At 40.6% G+C, this 26,719-nt stretch overlaps 1 protein-coding gene across 2 annotated transcripts in view; it reads left to right on the forward strand.

Annotated features, from left to right (window-relative positions):
- The first annotated feature begins 49 nt into the window (after positions 1–49).
- SMPDL3A (sphingomyelin phosphodiesterase acid like 3A) overlaps positions 50–26,719 on the forward strand; it is a 31,860-nt gene continuing 5,190 nt past the window's right edge. The window contains exons 1-8 of one of the 2 annotated variants that reach the window (XM_038397642.2): positions 2,495–2,903; positions 3,270–3,483; positions 6,460–6,604; positions 9,765–9,861; positions 11,874–12,052; positions 13,355–13,535; positions 16,880–17,004; positions 17,946–20,823. In XM_038397642.2, the coding sequence (XP_038253570.2) occupies positions 2,831–2,903; positions 3,270–3,483; positions 6,460–6,604; positions 9,765–9,861; positions 11,874–12,052; positions 13,355–13,535; positions 16,880–17,004; positions 17,946–18,245 (1,314 nt within the window). In that variant the 5' untranslated portion in view covers positions 2,495–2,830 and the 3' untranslated portion in view covers positions 18,246–20,823. Of the gene's footprint in view, positions 201–2,494; positions 2,904–3,269; positions 3,484–6,459; positions 6,605–9,764; positions 9,862–11,873; positions 12,053–13,354; positions 13,536–16,879; positions 17,005–17,945; positions 20,824–26,719 lie in introns of those variants that run through there. The other variant, XM_043510896.1, reaches the window with a different exon arrangement.

The following is a 26,719-nucleotide window of genomic DNA, read 5'->3' on the forward strand; positions in this document are numbered from 1 at the left end:
GCCCCCGCTCCCCTTCCTTCCCCCGCCCGCGGCCGCTCCCGTGGGAGGCGCCTGGCCCGGGGCGGCTTGGCGGGGCATGGAGCCGGCGGGCGGGCGCTGCGCGCTCACCCTGGCGCTGCTGCTGCTGCTGCCGCCGCCGCCGCCGCCGCGCTGCTCGCCGGCCCCGGGCGCCGCCGCCCCGGCAGGGCCCTCGGCCGTGGGTGAGTCTGGCTGGGCGCTGCGGGGCGGCCGCCGGGCTCGTCTCAGCCCAGAAGAAGTAGGGCGGGGGCCCCGGCTCGGTGGGGTTGTCGCCTGCAGCCAGACCCTCCCGACCGGCAGCGACCCCGACACAAAGGAGGGGCCAGTCCGTAGCTCCAGCCAGCCGGGCTTGTTCCTGCCCCCCCCTCCCCCTTCACCCCCCCGGCTGCTGATTAATTGCAAAGCCCACGCTGAGCATGAGAGGCAGACGGAGCTCTCCTCTGGGCCCCTGCTGCGGGGGGGGGGCTAGGGACCCCCCCCCTTAGGTGCCTCACTGGAGGCACCTCAGCCTGGGCAAGCTTTACATCCACCCCTCCCGTGTGGCTTGCCCCTGCCTCTGCGGCACTGCCACCGTCCCTCCCCTGCTTTCCTATGTCCTCAGCCTCCCTTTGCGCCTGGCTCTAAATCTCCAGAAACTTCCCTGCCCGCCCCCCCCCCGCCCCTTTCCTTGCTCTTCGCTCCCTCCCCCCCCCCCACTTTGCTTTATTCTTCACCAAACGTGCAGTGCCCTGCTGTTGACTTCCGTGCCCAAGGCGGAGGCATTTGTGTGACTCCCAGCACTCTCCCAGATCAATCGGCGCCTCACCTGAGCAGAGCATGCTACACGGAGGCTGGGCAGAGCTCTGCTTTGTTTTGTTTTTCTTTTAAATGCTATATAAGGGAGAAGATCAATGTTTATTTTTAAACATTTCCCCCCCCCATCCCCCAATTGTTATTGATCTAAATTGTCACAGTTTGGGGAAGTTATTCGGGGTGCGTGTCTGACAATGGGGGATCACACAATTATTTAATGATAGTAGACATTTAAGATTCAAAATCTTAAAGCTTTATAAGCATCCAAACACAAATTGTGACCGTCACATGTCAAAATATACAAAGTAAATATCCTTAAATCAATCTCTTAATATCTTCTCAAGTAGCATTTTTCTTACTTTTCTTATCTGTAAATTTGTGACTAATATTGATGAACATAAGAACAGCCATACTGGGTCAGACTAATGGTCCATCTAGCCCAATAATCTGTCTTCTGACAGCAGCCAATGAGAGGTGCTTCTGAGGGAACGAACAGAACGGTAATCATCAAGTGATCCATCCCCGTCATCCATTCCAGTTTCTTGGCCTTCACAATATCCTCTGGCAAAGAGTTCCACAGGTTGACTATGCATTGTGTGAAGAAATATTTCCTTTTATTTGTTTTAAACATGCTGCCTATTAGTTTAATTTGGTGACCTCTAGTTCTTGTGTTATGAGAAGGAGAAAGAGCACTTCCTTATTTACTTTCTCCCCACCAGTCATGATTTTACAGATCTCTATCATATCCCCCCTCAGTTGTCCTTTTTCCAAGCTGAAAAGTTCCAGTCTTATTAATCTCTCCTCATATGGAAGCTGTTCCATACCTCTAAACATTTTGTTGCCCTTTTCTATATCTTTTCCAATTCCAATATATCTTTTTTGAGATGGAACAACCAGATTGGGGATTTTTTTGGTTGTGTGTGTGTGTGTGTGTGTGTGTGTGTGTGTGTACAGTGAAATTGATGTTACTGACATTTACCAATAAAAAAATCTAATCTTTCCAAAGCTGAGTATAGGTTATGTTGTCTGCATGATGTGTGGTTCAGGCTAGGCTCTGCATTATTTAAACATGCAATATGTCTGAAATTTATGTATTTACGCTGGTATAATAAACATTAACTTGTGTTTTGCCTTTGGTCAGCAAAGCAAACTCCACATTTTCTATGTGTGATTTTATTTTTTCCAGTTATATACATGTTTTAAAAGAACTATTGCTCCATACTCATTTTCTGTGACTCATGCATTTCAAATGCAAACCTCTGCAAGTTTCCAGAAAACAAATCTTGCAACCATTAGCAGAAATTGCAATATTACAATTTTCAAATGTTCACATCTTCTTTTTAAGTTCCTGAAATAAGTTTCTGGTTAAAGCATGCTAGGATGAGTCTGATTGGGATTCTGTTCCCTGCTCTGCCATTGTCAGGCTGTGTGACCAATCACTTTGCCTCTATGCCTCAATTTCCCTTTTGTATAACTGAGATAATTTTCTCTTTTGTAAAGTGTGTTGAAATCTACAGCTTGAAAGGGCTATTTATTATCATATCCGAAATCTGAAGGTCAGTATTCCTATAATATGTAACTTTGTAATTCATCTTTTAGTTTAATATGCACCTAAAGTCCATTGGGTGCTTGTCTCTGCTTAGTGCTCAGGAACAGCAGTTGAAAACTTACCAGACACCTAGTAGCTAGAGACAGATAGAAAAGATAAGTCTGGTAGAGCCTCCATGCGCTGGTAAGAAGTCTAGGCTGCCTGTTATCACAGCTGCTGGGGAGAAGGTTGTTTCTGGACCCTAACAGGAGGCATCATCTTTCCTATCCACTTTTGAATAGTATATGTCTGAAAAAATTGAAACTCCATCCTCCTCTAGCTGTTGGAAGGGAGAGGTGCTTTCTTTCTTTCCCCACACCTAGTGGTAAATAAGGAGGGTCTCCATCACTCCACCCCATCTCATCCTCCAATTTGAGGTCATTTTCTGCTGCCCATGCTTACAGCTTTCCCAAGCAGAGGCAACAGAATGAAATGGATGCGATTCTTGGCAGTTTCAAACCACTCACACAGGCTCATGAACCAGCAGCAGTGGAACTGATCACAGGTTTGTTAAGTTTACTCTGCTCCTGCTTAGCAAAACTTTGAGGGGCAACAGACGCACCGGAGCAGTCTGCAGATTTAGGATTACAACACTGCATCTTGTACGTTCAGTTCACATTTACAAGTTGTCGTTGTAATCATGAAGACAAGAAACTTAGTTTTTAAAATGAAAGCTTAAATTTGGGAGAACTTGATGGCTTAGACCCCACATTCACCAAGGCTAGTTTCTCAGTCTCAGTTGATAAATAGATTTGTGAAGCATGGGCAAAAGAGGATGATGTTGACTCAACCTTAATGCAGACTGTAAGGAGAAACTCAGTACCTTGGCAAGAAATAGTCATTTTCATTACTGTTTGTTTTCTAAAAACAGGGCAGTTCTGGCATGTATCCGACTTGCATTTAGACCCTACTTACCACATCACTGGCGATCACACCAAAGTTTGTTCTTCTTCCAAAGGGGCTAATGCCTCCAACCCTGGGCCTTTTGGAGATTTTTTCTGTGATTCTCCATATCAACTTATTTTATCAGCCTTTAAGTACATGAAAGAGTCTGAACAACAAGCTTCCTTCATGATATGGACAGGGTAAGTAATCGAGTCAGTCAATAGCTACCCTGTTAGTGAAACACTTTGAAGAGTTGGAAGACCATAGTGCACTAGTTTTAATACTCAAACATTTGTTTCTGTATGCAGCAATACATTTGAGTCTGATGCCTTGTAAATGCTGCTTCTGTCTGCTCCATTTGCATTGTCTGAATTACTATCAAGTAGGGCTATAATCAAGTGATTAATGCAAAACAATTTAATTAAATTAAAAATATTCATGATTAATCACAATTTTAATCACACAGTTAAAAATAGAATACCAATTTAAATATTATTATATTTGTGGACTTTTTCTACATTTTCAAATATTGATTTCAATTACAGCATGGAATATAAAGTGTACAGTGCTCACTTTATTAAAAATATTTGCACTAAAAAGATAAACACAAGAAGTAGTATTTTTCTATTCACCTCCTACAAGTACTGTAGTTCCTCTTTATTGTGAAAATGCAACTTACAAATGTAGAACTTTTTTTTACATAGCTGCACTCAAACAAAACAATGTAAAACTTTAGAGCCTACAAGTCCACTCAGTCCTACTTCTTGTTCAGCCAGTCGCTAAAACAGACAAGTTGGTGTACATTTACAGGAGATAATGCTGCCTGCATCTTAATTACAATGTCACCTGAAAGTGAGAACATGCGTTCACATGGTACTGTTGTTGCAAGGTATTTATGTGCCAGATATGCTAAACATTCATATGCTCCTTTGTGCTTTGGCCACCATTCCAGAGGACATGCTTCCATGTTGAATTTAAATTGGTATCTTTTATTGTTTAACAGTGTGATTAAAACTGTGATTAATGGTGATTATTTTTTAATTGATTATTGCAATTATTTTTTTAATCATTTGACATCCCTACTAACAAGTTGCAAGACTGACTGAATGCTTAAGATTTGTAAGTGCAGTGGAATAATTTATTCATATTGTATGTTGACCTGGTTATTGGGATGTTTACTGTATAAATATATTTGTATAGTTCAATATTGGCTGTTGGCAAAAACAAGCAAGAGGGGAAGAAGAAATAAAGAACAAATTTTTAACAAGGGTGAATAGCCACTGGACCAAACTGCCAAGGAAAGTGGTGGATTCTCCATCTTTTGGAGACTGGATGCCTTTCTGTGCTTTAGCCAAACACAAGTTATTGGGCTTAATACACTTAATACAGGGATAAATGGGTGAAATTTAATGGCTTGTGTTATACAGGAGGTCAGGCTAGATGATTTAATAGTCCCATCTGACTTTAAACTCTAAGAATCTATGAAAAAGAATGACTCAAAAGAAGCCACTTCTCTGCAAACTCTTGAGGGTGTTAAGAGACAATAATGCCAGGATAGGAAGAGACCCAGGAGCATAGGTGATCAAAAGAACTTTGGAAGGTTTAAAAAGAAACACACTCGCAAGCATGAGTGGAGTAGTTTGTGCGAACCAGGCTGAGACAAAGGTACCCACTGGGGAGTCTGAAGAAGTTAGGCTTGCCAGGTTACCATCAGATGATGGTAAGCCTTTAGGTCAGACACACGCATATAGACTATTTTAAAATATTTTTTCTCTAAGTGCATTGTTCCCATTGACAAAATAAATAACACTTTTTGGTTTGAGAAGGCTGTCTGATCACTGGATACCTCTAGTCACAGACTCCTAAAGGGGAGACCTATAGGTACCTGAACCCAGTCAGACCTTCCTGTTTCCATGGTAACTTCCTATGTGATTTTCATCTGCTACATTTTCTCTATCTGCAGTACTTCTCTGTCCTTTATTGTGTGGTGTGGCTGGTTAAAAAAGATATCTGTTTTATAATGCTGCCCTCAGCGTCTCTTAACAACTGAAGGACCCGGCAGTCTTTGGTTTGAATCTGCATATTGGGTTTATACTTATGTGGTGAACAGGACTGGGTCAGGCCTAGCTACTACTCAGATGGGAGACTTTCAAGAAAAAATCAGGTTCTAAGGAAAATTCAGGAGGAACCCCTCTCCTCTTTGAGTCAGTACTGAATTGATAACTCAGCATTGTGCTGGTGGTGGTGCTCTCTTTTTGACGAGAATTAGAACAAACCTGCCCACTTATCATCAACAAAGGCTGCTCCTGTGGTTGAGACACTGGCCTGGGATACAGGAGAGCAGGGTTCAATTCCTATGTTGATCCCGGGCAAGACATTTACTCTGTCTGTGCCTCAGTTCCCCATCTGTAAAATGGGGGTAATGATACTTCCCATTATCCTGGGATGCTGTGATGATAAATGCTTATGAAGCATTTGAACACTGTGGTGATGGGGGCCATGTCAGTAGTTAAACAGGACTATCGTGGTATTTTCGGTAAGAACTCGAGGTGATTAGTTTGGTGTCCTAGCCAAAATACCACATTCTACCTACCTACAATTCCCTCTTCAGTGTAAATTAGTGGATGCTTTATTTTTAGTGATGGGTATTTATTTTAGTGATGGGTAGTGATGCCTATGATTACTGGTTTGTCTTTGTGTTTCAGGGTCTTTCGAGCTAAAACGCACTATATAAATACAGGGGTAGGGTGTTGACAAGTGTGTATATATAAACAGACTAGATTAACCCACTGCAGTTTATTTTCAACAGAATGGAAGGGAAATAAATAAATAACCCCTCCCCCATTAAATGTCTTATGGGAGGGAGGGGAGTGAAGCAATGAAATCCAGATTACGTATCAACTCTGAGTGGGTTGGTTTGATTATGAGAAGTCTTAATAGTGGTAAGTATTTATCATGGGATTCTCTGTTAAACATGGAACCTATTTATAAAGGGGGGAAGGAGGGACTTGGCAGGGACCCTCTCAGACAATGCACTAGCTTTTTATTTGAGTTCTGTAGCAGTATTCTAGGCCAGAATTTAGGTGCCCCTTGGCAGAGTTGTTCAGAACAACAAATGAGTAGTTTTTTACAGTGTTATAACTACTTTGACACTTATGAAGTTCTCTTCTTTTTAGGGATAGCCCACCTCATGTTCCAGTGGAGGAACTCTCTACAAAGATGGTCATTAATGTTATTGGCAATATGACTTCCACCATTCAAAGTTTCTTTCCAGATCTCCAGGTGTTTCCTGCTTTGGGTAATCACGACTACTGGCCACAGGTAAAATGAGTTTTTAGGAATATGAGCAGATGGGCTTCTTTACCAGAATGGCTGAGTCTAATTAAAAGAGCTGGAACACTGCAATAAAAATGAAATTTTGTGTGTGTGTGTGTATACTGGAGGCAGTATCCTATGATTGTCCCGTTTACACCTAGATCTTCAAGAGTGTAAATATTTCCAAACTACAGTGATGTGAAGTACAACGTTCTCTGTGTGTAAAGTTACCTGAACTAATGTTGATGTCGGATCAAATCTTTCTATTGACCTATGGTATTGCAAACTGACTTAGATAAATTGGATGCTTACAAATCATGAAACCACTACCTCATATACACAATTTATCTAAAATTCATTTTTTTTATGCTGGGTAAATCATGCATATGTATGTAATATTTGAGCTCAGTACTATAGATGGCATCTTTAATGGGATCTGTCAGTGTGCCAGTAATATTCAAGGCCTGCTTAAAAGCTCATTGGGAGTGTGTCCATTGACTTCACTGGACATTGGATCAGGACTGTGTACATTTTTTGTAATTAATTTCCTCTGCTTTCTAATGGTGACATAAAACAAAAACAACTGACAATATAAAATCCCTCTAATATCACTAATTCCTTCACTAATATCAAAAATTGCATTAGTAGTTTTTGGTCTTGTTTGGGACTGCTACAGATATTTCCACTGACAAGTTATTGGTCCCATAGTTCATTCCAGTCTGGCCCAATGCCTTTCTGACTTCCACATTGTGTTAGCAATGTTTGTTCTTGGCATAGATGAAAACATAGTGAACACTAGAAACTGAACGTATTCACTAAACATATTTCAAAGTTAATCCAGCAGTTCAAAGGAGTAAGGGCCAAATTCTCCCACCTGATCTCAGGGGCAGAGGTAGATCTTTTGTAAGCAGATCAGTTGCAGCAATTTGTTTTTAAATATTAGCTAGGACTCTGTAAGATCCTCCCACACTCTAAACAGTCCTTTTTCCCCACAAGCAGCATTCTGTATGTCCATTAGCCCTAACGCGGGGAGAGGGGTTAATATAATGTATAGTTACATCTGTTTCTCCCCTTTGCTTAAATGAAATTTAGTTCAGATTTGTGGTTTTGTTTTTTTGTTTTTTTTTTTTTTTAAAGGACTATCAGCATTTAGGGACAATAACTGACATGCAGCAACCTCCTGAGATCTAGAGGAAGATAGCTTCATACAGATATTCTCATTTACATCGACTGATGTAAATTCTCAGTGCAGACATTAGCATTTATCTAATGGGCACCCTGTATGGTGAATGTGAGTTGTATTTGTAAAGCATATGCAATATAACAAATTGAAATATAGTAAACTAGGACAGATAAATATCATGCTCCAAAAACTTGTTTGCTGTTTAAAGTGAAACTGCACCTATTTCCCTCAGCTTTGCATTCTAAAACGTGAGTATTTATTATATGGCATTTTGTTTTGAAATATCAGACTTCATTGATGTGCAGAATTGCCATGTTTTCTCCCCATAGTTTGAATCATGTGGGAGTATACAAGAGAGACACTGTCTGTACAAAATGTGAGGGTGTTGCAGGTTTGTATGGGCTATATTTGTATAAGCACTTACTTACTATTGGCACTATTGCCATAAACTGACATTGATGTGGCACAGCACATATAGCTGCTGTTGCAGTCCAAAAGCAGGAGGGAAATATGCCCCAATATGCTGAACACCAACTGATTGAGTAAAGCTACTTATTGATCTTTGGTCCTTTTCTTGTTGCAAAATATGTGGAAAATATCAATAGATTAATATATCGTTGAATAGTCTTTCAGTCTTTGTTGTCACATTGGCCCTCTTGCACAAGCCTACCTGGTAGCTCCAATTAGAACAGGCTTCCTAATTTAGTGTGTAATCCAAATGTACACAGAACACGACCCTCTGTTTGGGAGCCAGATCGAAGCCTCCTTGAACCCACAATTCAGCCTCAAATCTGGTGCTAGATTTAAGCATATCTGTTGGATGATCACAAACTATATATTTGACCTGTGCAGTTCTGGAAATTCCTTTCACAAAAACAGAAACATATGTGATACATGCAACAAAAAGATATAGATTGATTTTTGATAGCTGTACATACATGCAAAGACTGAAAGATGCTTTGTCCACAGACCTTGAAACAAGAGTGTCTACCTCAAGGGCCTACAAAGTTTAATTTTTACTTTTATTTGAACAAATCTGAAAACCACCATAATACTATTTCCTCCTGTCCATTAGAGTCAAAAACAAAATGTTTTGTGAATCAGAAAGGTGTCATTTTCATCCTGCCTCAAAAAGAAAAACAAATTTTGAAACTTTGAAATTTTTTGTGCAACTGAGTTGTTAAGCCCTAATCCTATTGCTTTAAATTTTTCTGGCACTCATTTACTAGTGGTGTTAAATGCCATAGAAAAGAGACTTCACATTCAGTTCTGACTGAAATTCAGGTGTTTGGTTCTGATTATTTGAACCTGGACCTCTGACAGCCCTGGAGAGTGCCCTAACCACTAGGCTATTCTGGGATGGGGGGAGGGGTTTTGACATTTTATGTGAAAACATTTTGGTTTTGACTTTTATGTGAAAAAGTTTTATCAACATCTTTAACTAGGACTCCTACACTTTCATCTGACCCAAGGAATGCTCAAGTGCCTCAGCAAAACCTGATTAGAGAACTCTCTCATCAAACTTAAACAGAAGATGGAAAGTTTTTTCCCCTAAAAAAAACCTGTTTACGTTTTTAGCTTGGGAGCAAAAGAGGGCTGGGGGAAATAGCATTATGGTGGTTTTCAGATTTGTTGAAATAAAATGTAAAAAATTAAACTGTGTCGGCACTTGGGGTAAAGTCTCTTGTCTCAAGGTCTGTGGACAAAGGATCTTTAGGCTTTGCATGTAAGTAGGGCCATTTGTTGCATGTACCACATATCTTTCTGTTACTGTGAAAGGAATTTCCAGAGCTGCACTGGTCATCAGTGATATCTTGTAGTCAGAAAAGTACCTTAAGCTCCCACTCCTTACTACTCTACAGAAGTAACTTGATGAGATTCTACGGCCTATGTTTTCCAGGAGATCAGACCAGATAGTCCCTTCTGGCTTTAAAAATCCATGAATTTGTGTGTCAGAGTGATGAAAGTTCTGTTTTTTGGCAGGATCAGCTGCCTGTATCTGCTAATGAAGTTTACAGTGCAGTAGCAAATTTTTGGAAACCTTGGCTAACTGATGAGGCAATCAGTACCTTCAAGAAAGGTAAAATATAGTAGCTACATTTTATAAAACTAATGCTGAGAGGACTGACAGTTCTATAGATTTTCCTTCTCTACTTCACTAAACTGCAAGGATGAATCAGTGCAATAGAGCATCTGGCCCAGTTTCTCCAGAGGTAAAAGAGTTACTGATATTTGCTATATAGCAATTCCTGTCTACAGTTAATCTTGTAGAGAGACTTTATTCTTGTTCTAGTATAATAATAATTCCCTGCTTTGGGTCGCACTTACAATGTTGTAAGCTTTGTTCAAACATAAGAGACTCACTCTCTTCATGGAAGAGTTCACAATCTAAAATAAGACCATAACTATCAAGGAAGAGTTTGGAACTTGAGAGCAAGAAGGGAAGAGAGAGACTCTCATGGAAAAATAACACACAGAGGGGCAGATCCTCAGCTGGTGTTAATTGAAGTCAGTGGAGGTATACTAGCCAAGGGATCCGCTCCACAACATCTGTAGTAGAACCTCAGAGTTAGGAGGAACACCTCGGGAACGGAGGTTGTTCATAACTCTGAAATGTTCACGACTCCGAACAAAATGTTATGGTTGTTCTTTCAAAAGTTTACAACTGAACATTGACTTACTACAGCTTTGAAACTTTACTATGCAGAAGAAGAATGCTGCTTTCCCTTTATTTTTTTAGTAGTTTACATTTAACACAGTAGTGTACTGTATTTGGTTTTGTTTTTTGTTTTTTTGGTCTCTGCTGCTGCCTGATTGCATACTTCTGGTTCCAAATGAGGTATGTAGTCGACTGGTCAGTTCATAACTCTGGTGTTCGTAACTCTGAGGTTCTACTGTATGCTATAGAGCAGAGGTGGGAAAATTATGGCCTGTGGGCCACATGCGGCCCATGGGACCGTCCTGCCCGGCCCTTGAGCTCCCGGTCGGGGAGGCTAGGCCCCCCCCCCCCCCGGCAGCATCAATTCGCTATGCCACCTGCACTCTAGCCCACCGCTCCTGCTGGGCAGCACAGCAGCGTGGCTGTGAGGTCCTGCTGTTCTGAGCAGCATGGTAAGGGTAAGGGGGCAGGGAGCAGGGGGGTTGGATAAGGGGTAGGAGGTTCCGGGGGGCAGTCAGGGGACAGGGAGCAGGGGGCGGTTGGATGGGGCGGGGTGGTCAGGGGATGGGGAAAAGGGGGGGTTGGATAGGCATGGGAGTCCCCGGGGGGCCTGTCAGGTTGCGGGGGTCTGAATAGGAGTTGGGGCCATAAGGGGACAGGGAGTGGGGGGGTTGGATAAGAGCTGGGATCCCAGGGTGCAGTTAGGGGCAGGGGTCCTGGGAGAGGGCGGTCAAGGGACAAGGAGCAGCGGGGATTGGATGGGTTGTGGGTTTTGAGGTGGGGCAGTCAGGGGGCAGGAAGTGGGAGGGGATGGGGCCAGGCTGTTTGGGGAGGCACAGCCTTCCCTACTGGGCCCTCCATACAGTTTCACACCCTGATGTGGCCCTTGGGCCAAAAAGTTTGCCCACCGCTGCTATAGAGGTTTGGCCAGAGTTGTGGGTTAATTTTTTCACACTACTGCATAACATAGGCTTCCTTTCATGAGCCAGAATGGATGGAAAAAACATTGTATTTTTCTTTAATTGGATCTCTGTTTTGGAAATCAGACATCCTGTAGCTACAGGAAAATCAGTGAACTCACACAATGCTAATTTTGAGAATACCCCCAAATGTCTAGGATATTATTGTTGCACTTAGCACCACTTATGCAATTATCCAATTCATACACACATGCAAATTGACAAATAAAGGGCAAAAAGTAGAAGTGGTCCTAAAAAGTGCCCTGTGTCATTTTCCTCACCTCTGAATGATATTGAATACAGCAAAATCAACTAGATTACTTGAGAAATAAGGTGTTGCTCGATATGAGTAAGCATTTCAGAATCTGGTTGATAGAAGTCTTACTATTCTAATTGTCAATGTAGTCCTTTCGTGATAAACTTGTGTTTTTGAAAGCATTCTTCCACTAAATCAAGTTGATCTTGTTTTCACAGGTGGCTTTTATACACAACTCTTTCAATCCAGTGTTAGCCCTCAACCACTCAGGATAATCAGTTTGAACACAAATCTATATTATAGTCCCAACCATGTGACTCTGAATATAACTGACCCGGCCAACCAGTTAGCGTGGTTGGAGAGCACACTAGAAATCTCTCTTCAAAAGAAGGAGAAGGTAGGCATTACACACAGAATACAATGAATCAACTCAATGTCAGTAGTAGTATCCATCATATCTATTTGTGTAAATTGAAAGAAAGCTAGCAAAAGGAAAAGAGAAAGAAGTGAATCAAGTTTCAGGGCTATTTTAGAATTTTCAATTGATTTGATAGGGCAGAGGCTTTAAGAAATGTATATTTGCTACTTGCTACATGCACTAGTGAGCAATAGGAAAGAAAAGAGAGACCTGATTCTAGTCTTACTTATACAGGTCTAATACCATTATAACTCTGACCTCACTCCTGTTCTGTGTTGGGGAAAGTGAGATCAGAATCATGTCTGCATTATAAGGACTATTACAGTACTTTCATAGCTCAGGAAATCCAAAATGGAATTAATTATCCAAAAAACTACAAGACTTAATGCAGAGGACATCTCTGCTATTTAAATGGGAACTTGGTTGAAAAGTTGCATCTGTAACATGGTACCAAAGAACATGGGTATGTTTGTACGTGTACTTGAAGTACAAATATTACATTCTTTCCCTTTAGCAGATAATACACATGAAAAGCATGTCTTATATTTCACAAACTCTATCCTTATTGCATACGCAAATTGTTGTTCAGGTTACTAAGTATGCGGAAGTAAAGGAATGAAAGTTAAAATTGTGTATACAGTTTTGTCTCCCATGTGGAAACATATTGCTACAATATTTAATCAAACAGTCGTATTCCATTTCTTAAACCTTACAATAAAATATCAAACAATTTTGGAACATAAAACAGTTCAAGAAAACAGCACAAAGTTTTGTTTTTGTTTTTTTTTTTTAATAATGGAACAAGTATATTTTTTTCACTCTCCTTGTCTCCTAAATGACTGAAATCTTTTTTGTACAGCCTTACCCAAAATATTCACACTAGTCCAAAGAACAATGCTAAAAAATGTCACCATGGCAAATATTTTTCAAAAAATTAATGAATGTTCAAAAAGAAAGGCTTAGAAAGGAAATGTATGCAGCTTTAGTTCTCAGAGTTGCCACTTCCCTAATATTGCCACTTCCCTAATATTATAATAAATGTATTTGCTTATGCTCATTTTCTGATGTAAGGTTACTACATATTGGTTCATAATTACTTTACACTCTGTTACTAACTACTCATGCTTGCTTATAACAAAACTAACTTGTAGTGTTCAGACTGACAAAGTCTTTTAAAGATCGCATTATTATGAGACTCAGTGTTAAACAGTTCTAGGCTAAAGCTGAAAATGTTTGCTTCATATGAGGATGCTAATTGTGTTGTATCTATCTGATTTTTAGGTATATGTGATAGGACATGTGCCAATAGGATATCTGCCTTTCACAAGGAACATTACTGCCATAAGAGGATATTACAATGAGAGATTAGTAAAGATTTTTCGCAAGTATAGTGATGTTATTGCTGGACAGTTTTTTGGACACACTCACAGAGATAGCATCATGATCCTTCTGGATGAGAAAGGTAATGATGTTTGTAGAATACAAGTGTCTTTGCTGCATCCTTTCCTGATTGACTCCAAGTAAAAGAATATTTTGGTGTATATTGGGGCCAAATTCTGGTGTGAATTATTTTTAAAAAGAAATGGGGATGAAAGTGCTGTTTATTTATTTTTTTATCAAGGTTGTTGAACACTTACGACAACACTGTATAAATGCTGTTCTCCCCAAATTCCTATAATGAGAACTGCGCAGAAGAACCTTGCATTGTATTGTAAGACAGACTGTCCACATTTTCCTTTTCTACTGATATTAGAAGAGGCTTTCTAAGCGTCACACTTCTCATGAACGCCAATAATTCCTAGACAAGCATCTCTAGTATTTCCTCTCCTCTCTTTCAGTGACATGGTCAAATTACACTGGCCAGTTCCTATTGTGTGTTATGTATGTCAAAGGGAATTCTCAGGCCAAGGAAACATGTCCTGCTTTTTGTGTTTCCTGCATCATTATTGAACCTCTTTCCTGGGTTCCCTGCTGCTTCAAAGTTAATTAAGATAAGGGGCGGGGGTTGGGAAAAGAAATCTCTGCTTGTGCCATCTCCTTGATCAGGTGATTTCTTTTTTCAAAGCACCTAGCTTTGAAGGTTTTGCATTGTGCTCTGAAATAACTTATTTTTTAAGAGTCAGAGTGTCTGCAAAGGATGTTGTTTCTAATAGAAATCGCTGCTTAAATATTTGTATCTATACCATAAAACGGTGACTTCAGTGCCTGAGTTCGTTACAGTATCTATAAACTTACCATAATTGACTCCACATATATAATAGGTTTTATATGAATTTCTAAAAACAATTGAATTCATTGAATCAGCTCTGCACTCTAAGTCACTGTCCTCTTAACATAGACCAATTTAACATTGACACCCCAATAAGAAGGAATTGCACCAAGTGAGAGAACCACCTTTATAGAGTTTGTTCTTACCATGTCTGTTAAGGCAGTATTTTGCCTAGATGATGTTCCCAGGGCTGGCTGCACATTTAATTAACTGACTATACATCCAAACTTCAGTATGGGGGACAGACCAACCTTGCTGCTTTGTCACTGCAGTTTGCATTGTGCAAGTCACTCTGCTTCAATATCTGTTTTATTGTCTTGTTCCTCTGACAAAAATAGGCACTTGCATATCTAATCTTGCTAACTTTGCTCTTTTAACGTTGCTCTTTTCAGAGTGTGTTCTCATTTCAGGCATTTGTTTATTGACAAAGCTTTGCTGAATTCAAGCTCAATTGGAATTTGCAGCCAAAATCCATGTATTGAGATACAGAGTCCATTTTATCTCCTTCAGAAGAGTCTGCTGGCTTTCCAGCACTGTTCTTCAGCTTTCAGAGCTCCTACTCGCTTGTGGCCTTCAGCACTGTTATGTTGGCTGCATAAAGGAATATCTAACTTTCTTCATAGAGATGCTCTAAATACATGTACCTGTGTATTCTAGCTACTGAAAGTCCTCAAATATCCTCCCTTTGACTTGCTGTAAAGAGCAGGGTAGACATAACAGGTGCCAGCAGGGATTTCTCTCAGAGTCTGGTTAGGTGAGCTTCAGGGCAAATTGTTGTAGGCTCCTGGCATTTCTGATAATGCAAAAAACATAAAGGAAGCTGCATGTAAGACGCAAGTTGAAGATATCTCTGATCTGTGTCCTTTAGTGAGGCTTGTCACAGATCAGGGCACCTGTACCTGCATTCCCCTTCCATGGTTCAGCAAGGGCACTCATGCTCAGGCTTCTGGCTCCCCAGCTATCAGCTCTCTTGGGTGGAGATGTGTCCTGAGTTCCCTCGAAGCTTTGCAGCCGTGCAGCAGCCTATTAAGCTCTGTGCAGGCGCTCAAGGCTGCAGTGGGGAGAGGCGCCTCTCCCCACCGGCCCCAAGCCAGCCCCTGCTTGGGTCTGCCAGGGTAGAAGCACCCCTTCCCCGGCTGCAGCTCAACCCACAAAGAAGCGCCTGTCCTGCGGCTCCAGTCTGGAGCTGCTGTGGCAGGGAGTGGTGCCTATTCTCCTTCCCCCCTCCATGCCCCCCAGCCCAGGTGCTGCTCAGGGAAAGAGAGCTAGGGGGAGTCCTTTCTCCACACTGTAGCCCCAAGGCAGCCTGCACCCCAAATCCCTCTGCCCCCGCCCTGAGCCCCTCATCCTCGGCCAGAGCCCGCATCCGCAGCTGGAGTCCTCACCCCACCGCATCCCAAGCCTCTGTCCCGGTCCTGTGCCTCCTCCCACACGCTGAACCCCTTGGCCCCACCCCCACCACATTAAATTTTGTTATGTGCACCAACAATATGGAGGTGATGTGTGATACATCATCTCCATATTGGTGCACATAACAAAATTAATTCTGCACATGCATGGGAAAAATTAGAAGGAACACTGGATGTGTCTCTCTCCTTCCTGACCAGGGTATTTCCAGGCTGCGCAGCTCCCTGCTTACATTGAGTTCCCCAGCAAATCAGACTGCTGGAGCAGGTCTGCTTTGCCTTCTCCTCAGAGGCTATAGCAAGCATAATTACCTACAGTTAAGTTACACCCAGCTCTTTCTAAGTAAGCACATTTATTCTGAAGATAAAAGCATTACAGAGAAAATATATTAAAAAAATAAAAGGAAGAATTGGACAGTTTAAACTCAAGCTGTTTATCCAAAAGTCCTTTCTCTGATGGTTGGTTCTCTAGAGAATCCAGTCTGAATCAGTATACATGAATCTCTCCTGGTGGTGGTAACTCCCTGGAGGTATTATAACCTGAGTAAATTTGCCTACTCACTCCCACATTATTCATAGTTCTTGGAGGACTGTTGTTCCCATCCCCCATGGAATTGCATACAATCCCTGGCCCACAATGATACATAAACTTAATTCAATAAAGACCTGAAGAAAAGTTCTATGAATCTCAAAAACTCTTCTCTTTCACCGACAGAAGTTGGTCCAATAAAAGAAAAATGATTTAACCCACTTTGTCTCTCTTCAGTGAGGTGGTGCAGGAAATTGCCATATCTGTCACTAGGCTAACAACAGAAATGCACTGGATACGTCGGACATGGCTACATTCTGGATTGTTGTGCCAATGTAGCTATTCTGGTGCAAGTCTCCAGTGTAGATGCCCTGCACTGAGGTAAAGCAGAGTTTATATGGGTGAGACTTATCTAGGTTTGCACCAGCACAGCAACTCTATGCTGGGCGGTTGCACTAATATAGCTACCACTGTGCAAAAATCCCTAAAGTACCTAAACCAAGCACCCTAGATCTTGTCGTCTTTACTCTCAAATGTAAATAATGAATTTCTGAAAGCATTTACCCTAAAGGGAATGATTATTTCCCAATTTTTTTTTTCAGAAAACCCAATAAATTCTTTGTTTGTAGCACCTGCTGTGACACCAGTGAAAAGTGTGGTGCAGAGAGAGTCCAACAATCCTGGAGTCAGACTGTATCAGTACGATCCTCTTCATTATAGCTTATTGGTATGTGAAGATTAAAAGAATTGTGTTAGTGTTAAGTATTAAAATAGCTACATCTCAAGCCTTTTTCATACTGGGTGTCCTGCTGCCAGATTGGTGCTGGGTTCTATCTCCTCAGTGATAGGCAGAGAAGGGTGGGAGGAGGAAGGGAAAAATCTTCAAATAGGAACTATGCAACCTTTACTGGGCCTGAAAGATCCACTTCCCATTTTCTTTCTGCTGTGTAAATCCTAGAACACAGAATAAGAGTCAGAAAAAAGTTTTTGTTCAGCCGTGGAAAAGGCAGGTAAAATCCTGGCACGTATGGATAGGTGTCTCTTTAGACACATGTGAGCTTTGGTGATAGAGACTATAACTTCGGTGCACTTAGTCTGGCACTGTATAAAACATTTTCAGAGAACTTCCAGAAGGTTCAGGGTGAAATCCTGGCCTCACTGGAGTCAATGGCAAAGCTTATGTGCTTATCTTCTGCCCATTTCTTACATGACCCTCATTCCTGCACGTCTTCATTTTCCTACATTCTTCCCAGGGCCTCCACTGGCCACCTATCCATATGCCACCAAATGGTGCCTGGGGAAAAGTGAGTTCAGCCCTTACTATGCTTTTCTCCCTATATGTAGCCTAGATCTGGTTTTAACATTCATTTGGCCAGCCACCAGAGATGTGCATAAGGGACTTTGGTTTACCCTCTTCTTTGAAGGAAAGCACCTCCAATAACGTAGCTACCTCATTTGTGTCTCTGTTCTCTTTCCTCCCCCTACCATTATTGCAATGCAAGTGCCAGCTTATGTGTGAGCCCAACTCTTGGGGTGGGGCATGACCTTTTACTCATTTGTGAATAATAAGCAGTGACAGCTTCCTAATCAATATATCATTCAAGAAACTTAATGAAGCAAGCAAGAAAGCAATACAACTGTGCCCCCCCTTTTTTTTTAAACCTGTAGGATCTTTGGCAGTTTTATTTGAACCTCACAGATGCCAACATGAAAAATGAATCAAACTGGAAACTAGAATACATCCTGACCAAAGCATATGGTATTGAAGACTTGAAGCCAGAAAATTTATATGAAATGGCAAAGCAATTCACTGTGCCACACAGCAAACTGTTTCAACAATATTACAATAATTTCATTGTGAGTTATGACAAAAGCATTGTCTGTGAAGGGGACTGCAAGACCAGCCAGATATGTGCAATGCAGTATTTGGATCGATCTTTCTATACAGATTGTATCCAACGGGAGTAGTGTGGAGAGGAAGTATAATGTGATCAGTACTGATGTTGTTATGTAGCCTGTATTTTAAGGAATCTGTTCCCCTATTCTGCTGAAGTGGGAGCCTGTGGCAATCCTCTGTGAATTACAGGGAGGCATTAGATCCCCTAAATCTTTTATTCTTGGTAAATACATTGGCAATAATTTTCCAATTGCTTTGTCTAAAGTTAAACACCTTAATAACAGTGGCTTGAGTTTTCAGTGATCCTTTTGATAGCCATTACAGTGAATGTGCACTGCAGTTGCTCAGAACCTATGAAAACAAGCCATTTTTATTCAGGTGTGTAAATATGGGTTTAGGTGTCTAACTTTAGGCGCTTTGGTTTGAATACTTGGGCGATATATACACTGTTTAGATTATAATCTGTAACACTGCAAAAAGCAGTGTTTGTATAAGTGTGTAAGTCAAGTTATCACACAATCAGTACACACACCTTTGTGATCTGTAAATATTTACTGAAAGTTGAAGGACACAGGACTATCCAGCACTAAGGGTATGTCTACGCTTGGAGCTGGGGGTGTGGTTCCCAGCTCACGGAGAGATACTCCTGCTATCTCCAATTGAGCTAGCATGCTAAAAATAGTGTAGTCACAGCAGCATGAATGGTGGGATGGGCTAGCTTCCGTGAGCGCATGCCTAGGATGGGTATATATTTGGGTCAGCTAGCTTGTCCTGTCGCCAGTGCTACCATGGCTACGTGTTATTTCTAGCGGCTTAGCTCAGTCAGCGCTAATGTGAGTATGTCTCCTCGAGTTGGGAATCATACCCCCAGCTCCAAGTGTAGATGGTACCCTAAGGCTCAGATCCTCAAAGGTGCTTAGGCAACTAACACCCCTGGGAGGCACCTCAATGCCTTTGAGGATCTTTCTCCCTATAAAGCTGTGTATATTAGTGGTAATGTCAGATTTATACATATTTATATTAACAGATGTTTTGACAATGAAGAGACACAAATCATGTTTAAATCAATGGAAGTTACTAATAAGCTATGAACACACATTCATCTGTGTAATATAGGAAATGTGCACCTATCACAAGACTTCTGAAACTTTTTCATAGAGTGGACTGTATCATAATACAGAGTTTCTCATAGACATCCTTTCCTCTGGTTTGTGATTGCACAGACCACCGGTTCCCTGAGTCAGCTGCAGCTATTGTTTGCATGAAAAAGTAATATTATCCAAGTATTTTAAATATCTTTTAATGCAATTCAACATATGGAAATGAGAAGTCATTTTCTGCTTCCAGGGAGCAGAGGCCACAGTTTGAGAACTGTGGTTAATACATATATTATTCACGGGTAGCCAAAGCTACGGCTGTGGTTGCAAAACTATTCCCATTATTAACCCCTTCTTTTTCATGAAATCTTAACTTACAGATAGATTTTGCTGTTGGAGAACATCTCATGTTTTGTCTCAACCCAAAAGTGAAATTTGTTCTGGAAAGTCTGAGGGGAAAAATCCCTTCAGCTCTTGGTTATGAAGAAGACATTTTTAAAAAAATAGTAATAAAAAATATTGTTAACTTTTTAGATCAAATATCTTGTCATGTAAGGATCCTCCAATGAGGAATGCTTGCTTTTGCTAAGTTTGCATTCTGAAACAAATCTTTCAATGTTATTAACATTTGAGCAGGTCATCGAATATGCACAATAGGAAATCTCATTAAATTTTAAATGGTGCCCGTACACACTCAACTCTAGCAATATGGACTTTGAAAAAAAGGTAAGAGAAATTAGTCTGGCTTTTTTTCAGTTATTCTCTGTAAACAAGGCTCCATACTTTGACAGTGTTCCTTTCCTTCCTTCTTTCCTTCCTATGAATGTTCAGAATGTGTTTGATCATTAGATCACACTTTCTATTCATCTTTCCCATATACTGGCCTTTGCATACCAGAATGCAGCATGACTGACTTCTTAAAAGCATTGCTGTGATTCCTGGTGTTTGTCCAAACTGTATGTCTTTGCATTAAGATATATATTTACACTTCAAAGTGAGGCAGTGGCATTAATACAAAAGAAAAGATGTGTTTTTAAAATAAAATAAGAAAATACAAGTATGAAGGCCCTCTTATGAAAGCAAACTCACCCACATTATACATTTGTAGTATTTTCCCATTGCTGTTAGGAACAATCTGTCCAAATTAACATTTCTCTGATAACTTGACCACTTGTATTTCATAATTTAAAAAAAGTTTGTGCACAAACATTAACATTTCATTCATATTTTGAGCATTTGTAAAATATAGAAATGCAGGTAGAAACACCATATAAACCTCATCTTTTATGCCAAATAATTTCTACTGTAATATTTCTCTTAAATTATATTTCCTGAAATTTTCCATGTTTTCTCAGTTTAGGCATGGTTTTCCCTCCCCACCCCCTTTAAAGTAGAATAAATCATTTAGAATGAATACCAGCAAATAGTCTGATTACATTCTAATGGAAGTAAAATAACCTTACACTCCTTACCATCCAACTGATCTACTACAGGTAATCTCAGATGTATCAGGATATAAATAAATAAAATAAAGAGAGCTACTTGTGCACTCTGTGAGTGTGTTTGAGTACCTTGGTATTTAGATGGTAAGAAACATGAATTGAGGTTGACGTGGATGTGAATGCTAGCTTAATTGGTAGCTTCCTGACTTTCTAGCAGTTTTGTTTTTTGGAAATGCACTTGAGCAACCTGAACTCTCCACTGATAAAATATGTTGTGCAAATATACGCAAAGAGGAAACATAGGCAAATGGTGCAATGACAATAGCAGCTGAGATGTTAACTATGTTTTTTCATAGCCAGTTCTGCTTAGTCCAGCCTCTTAGGGGAGTGCACCACTTGGTCTTTTCTCCTACTTTTTTTGTGGCTTCTGAGTCTAAATGTTAAGCAGGACCCACAGGACCACCCCCATAAACCATATACAATGAACTAGTAAATCAAAGGCACCACTGGTCATTCTTTTATGCCAGATCCTGAAGGGAACTAAAACAGATAGATACAAATTCACAGGCTCAAAGCTTTACAGGAAAATTGATATTTGAAATTGATAGAAATGTCCAGATTTTATCTGACTAGAAAAAAAGACCCCAGATTCAATAATTTATTCTAATCATTGATTACTGAAACATTTAAGTGTCAACACCGGTTATTTAATGGCCATTTTCTTTTTGCATGAGCGAATAAAGTCCTACAGAGTGAAGTCTGATCCTTCAGGCATTTTTAAAAAAGTATAAAAGCTGACTCCCCCTATAATTTAATTCAGGTTTAGGTTGGAGTTATGGGGCTCAAGGCAATTACTGAATTCCCTCTTTGGTTCTATGAATGTTCTGGAAATCAGATCCCTTTTCCTGACTGTAGCTATTTTAATTAATCATAACTTCAGTGAGGAGGGAGCACATACTACATTCTGGCCTTAATAAATATATACACCTCTGTAAGATTATTGTTTGTAAGACAAGATTCTTGCTTCATAATTTGTATAATTACTTATTCCTGCCTACATTTTAGAGATTAATTTTGAGGAATATTTGTAAAACTATATTTAACAGAAAAAGACAAATTACTCCACCTAGTGGATTTGAAAAGTCCTTTAAGTTTATCTAGAGCCAAAATTTAGAAGGTAAGCAAGGATAGTTTTTTTCCCCTTGAGTGATTGTTCACATACACATTCCATTAATGGTTCACAAATACCCCGTGTACTCAAGTTCAGAGTCTTTTGGACAGCAGTATCTGCCGTGTGTGTACACCACGCAGCTCCTCACGTGCCTCAGCAAGGATACAAAAGGGCGGAGTTCACAGACCGCTATCATTTCCTCTCAGTTGCCTTCTGTCAACCAGACGAAGGGTTTGCTGTGTAGTTATGGTTATAGTTTTAGTTGTTAGTAGTTATTATCCACTGGCAAATTTGAAGCAAACAAACAACTGATTTGGACTTTATGAAAATGATCTAGTCGAGGTCCCTGGGGTTTAAGTACTGCTTCTCTTGCAAAAAATACAGGGCTGCCAATGATGGGCACCTCAAGTACAATTACTGCTGTGGGAATTGCACATTTCTAGAAAACATGCAATATGTAAATAGTTTACGTTGTGAACTGAATTTTTTTGGTTTAACCCCTGAAACAAATAAACAAAATGAATAAACCCTATGTTTTGGGTCAAACACAATGTTTGTTTAACCTAAAACAGAAAAAATTGCCTTTCGTTTTGGGATATTCATTTTTTTTAATGACCTAAACATCCAAACAAAATACCATTTTAAAGTGCAAAGTCAAAATAAAATGCTTTGAAATGGTTGAAATGAGCTTTTTCAAAATGAAAAGTTGAAATGTTTTGTTTTGAAATGGCCAAAACGAGTGGCTTCAACTTTTTAGAATTGTTTTCCAATTTTTTTTGCCAAAACTATTTGATGAAATTGAGCTGAATTTTGTTTGAACTGAAAAATGAATTTTTCAGTGAATTTGCTGTTCACCAAAAATTTTTTGCCCAGCTTAGATGTGTTCTGGCCTTCAGGACAAGGCTGTATCTTCTCAATATTTGTGAAGATGGGTCTCTGACAATCATAGAATCCTAGAAATGTCAGGCTGGAAGAGACAATGAGAAGTCATCTAATCAAGGTGCCAGTGATGAGGCAAGACCAAGTAGACCATCCCTGACATGTTTGTCCAACCGGTACTTAAAAACCTCCAGTGATGGGGATTCCAAAACCTCCCTTGGAAGCCTATTCCAGATCTTAAATACCCTTATCGGTAGAAAGATTTTCCTAACATCTAACCTAAATCTCCCTTGCCGCAGATTAAGCCCATTACTTCTTGTACTACCATCAGACATGGAGAACAACTGATCACCATCTTTTTTATAACAGCCCTCAACAGAGTTCAAGACTGTTATCAGGTCCCCCTTCAGTCTTTTCTCAAGATTAAACATGCCCAGTTTTTTAAAACATTTCCTCATAAGTTAGGTCTTCTAAACCTTTTATCATTTTTGTTGCTCTCCAGTTTGCGTACATCTTTTCTAAAGTGTGGCACCCAGAATTGGACACAATACTCCAGCTGAGGCCTCACCAATGCCAAATAGAGCAGGGCAGTTACCTCCCATCTCTTACATATTACATATCTCTGTTAATACTCCCCAGAATGATATTAGTCTTTTTTGCAGCACCATCAATTTGTGATAGACTAGAACCCCCAGATCCTTTTAATCAGTACTATGATCTAGCCAGTTATTCCCAATTCTGTAGTTGTCCACTTGATTTTTTCCTTCCACCGTGAAATACTTTGCACTTGTCTTAACTGAATTTCATCTTGATGAATTAGACCAGTTCTCCAAGTTGTCAAGTTCATGAACTCTCATCCTGTTCCAAAGTGCTTGTAGTCCCTCCCAGCTTGGTGTCATCTGCAAATACTATAAGCATACTCCCCACTCCATTATCCAAGTCATTAATGAAAATATTGAATAGTACCAGACACAGGACTGACCCCTGCAGGATCCCACTAGATGCGCTCTCCCAGTTTGATAGTGAACCATTAATAACTATTCTTTGAGTATAGTACTTCAGCTAGTTGTGCACTCACATTATAGTAATTTGATCTAGCCCACATTTCCCTAGCTTGCTTATGCAATGTCATGTGGGACTGTGGCAAAAGCCTTACTAATGTAAGGGCTTGCTATGAGGCTGCAAATAAGGACCCGCCTACTATCCTTAAGACTCACTCTGCTAGTGTTCAGGCAGTTTCAGCAACCTCACTGACGAATAGCTCCATCTTGTATACACAAAGCAGTTACTTGTGGATCAGTTCATACATTCACTAAGCATTATGCAGTTACCAAAGTCTCCAGGTCCGATGCTGTATTTGGAAAGGCGTACTCCAGTCTCTCTTCTCCTAGACTCTGAGATCCTATCTCCAGTGTATGGGGTTGACTGCTTGAGAGTCACCATCAGTGGAATGTCCATATGGACAATCACTCAAAGGAGAATGGCAAGTTACTTACCTGTACAGTAACTGGAGTTCTTTGAGATGTGTTGTCCATATGTAGATATCGTGACCTGACCTCCATCTCTTCACTTTAGAGTTCCTTATATTTTGATTCTGTGGAAACTGATGGCAGTTGGTGCTGTCCACATAGGCGCCGACTCCATGGGTGCTCTGGGGCTGGAGAACCTACTGGGAAAAATTGGTAGGTAGCTCTGCACCCACCAGCAGCTCCCCGCTTCACCCCCCCTGGCCCAGCTCACCTTGCCCTCTGCCTCCTCCCCTGAGCATGCTGCATCCCTGTTTCTCCCCCATCTCTCAGCGCTTGCCTCCACAAAACAGCTGTTTCATGGCGACAAGTACTGGGAGGGATGGGGGAGGAGGGGAAAGCAGCGCGCTCAGGGAAGAGGAGGGGCTGGGGCTGGGATTTGGAGAAAGAGTCCAATGGGGCAGGGAGGGGGCGGAGTTGGGGCTGGGACTTTGGGGAAGGGGTTGGAATGGGGGCGGGGCATGGGTGCAGTTGGGGCGGGGGTGGGGTGGGGGGAGTCGAGCACCCACTGGTGTCAGGAAAAGTTGGCGCCTACGCTCTCCACCCTTTTATGCTCTTCTGATGAGCACAAAGACCCATGCACACCATACAGACGCTGCTGCCCAAAGGCTTTGAACTTGAGCACATGGGGTGCACGCATACCATTAATGGAATCTGCACATGGACAACAAATCTCTAAGAATTCCAGTTACTGTACAGAGTAAATAACTTCTCATTTTTTCAAACAGGCCAGAATAAACTTCATAGCATGGGTCACCACTTAGCTGAGGTCATCTTGTGTTCTACCTCCCCACCTTATTGATTACACAGTATCCCCTCAGTGACTACTTGATTTGCAGGATTGGGGGTTGCATAGCTGAATAACACCCAGATCCCTCTTTTCAAAGGCCTACTAGTATGGGTGAGAACTCAATGTGCACAGTTCTGGCCTAATTTCCAACTAGCCTTGTGCACACAAATATTTGAAAGAAGACCCAATTCTGTACATGAAAAAAGGCTCAAAGGGTGTCTGCCTGTTTCTTCTGAAACTTAAATCATTTTTACACTGATGCAATTCAGTAGAGTTACTCCTGACTTATATGTGTGTAAATATAAATAAAATATTTTGTGACTTTAAAATGACTGAAATACGTTTGAAAAATAGTTATTTAACTCTATGGTATCTTAATCTGCTGAAGTAAGATTGTATCAGCACTGCAGGAAGCTATTATGATAATGGAAGTGCATGTCTTATTCTGTATGGAAACAGCTCTGGAGGAACTGCATTGAGTTGCTGCAAAGACAATTCTGATATAAGCATTCAGCGGTATTAATGCCCAGCAATCCACAAAAGTGTCAACCATAAAATCTGATCCACTGAAACTAAGGAAGGAGATTTGTGAAACGACAAAAGAGAAACACTATCTCCAGTGTTTCCCCTTTCCTATTACAGAGGCTTGGGATTTATAACAGCAATGAGAATTAACCTTCCTTTCTTGATTGCATCACATCGCTTTATTTATGTACTACAAAAGAGACTTTCTGAAAGCTTAAAAAAAAAAAGATTTGACACGGTAAGGAAACTTTCTTTGCTTGTTTCATTTAAATTAAGATGGTTAAAAGCAGCAATTTTTTTTCTGCATAGTAAAGTTTCAAAGCTGTATTAAGTCAATGTTCAGTTGTAAACTTTTGAAAGAACAACCATAATGTTTTGTTCAAGAGTTACGAACATTTCAAAGTTACAAACAACCTCCATTCCTGAGGTGCTCAGAACTCTGAGATTCTACTGTAATTATTATTTTTCAGCACTAACCCTCTACTTGGTGCTGTATCAGAGGCAAATACTAAGATTAGCCCAGACAATATATATTTAGGCTTTCCTTGTTTTAAACCTTTTCACTCGGCTCATTACATTCCTATGAAGAAGTAAATACTTTGTTTTGAACATGTTGCTTTTGCTCACTGCATTTTCAAACTGGTCACAGCTACCAGAGAGAAGTCTAGCAGGAGCCAAAGCCAGTTGGACCCTATGATTTATTATGGTTGGTGAACAGAGAATGCTATAGTCTGGTGACAGGTTTCAGAGTAGCAGCCGTGTTAGTCTGTATTCGCAAAGAGAAAAGGAGTACTTGTGGCACCTTAGAGATTAACAAATTTATTTCCAGTCTGGTGAGCCAATCTGAAGTGGGGTCAAATGCTGGATTCCACTCTGAAAGAAGTGCATGCTTAGACCTGTCACTTGAAAAAGGAGTCCACAGAGAAACTGAGAAAGGACAAAGATACAGTTTATCCCAGAATTGTAACAGTTGGTGGCAGTGGTAATTTTGTAATAAGTCGCAACAGGAGTAAGAACAAGTATTGCAAAAGAAGAAGCAAGAGAAAAAAGTGGTTTATGCTCTTTTCAGGAAAGAGAGTGAGATGAGACCATCAGAAAATGAATTATGAACAGTT

This window comes from Dermochelys coriacea, chromosome 3, assembly GCF_009764565.3.
Source record: "Dermochelys coriacea isolate rDerCor1 chromosome 3, rDerCor1.pri.v4, whole genome shotgun sequence".
NCBI lineage: Eukaryota > Metazoa > Chordata > Testudines > Dermochelyidae > Dermochelys > Dermochelys coriacea.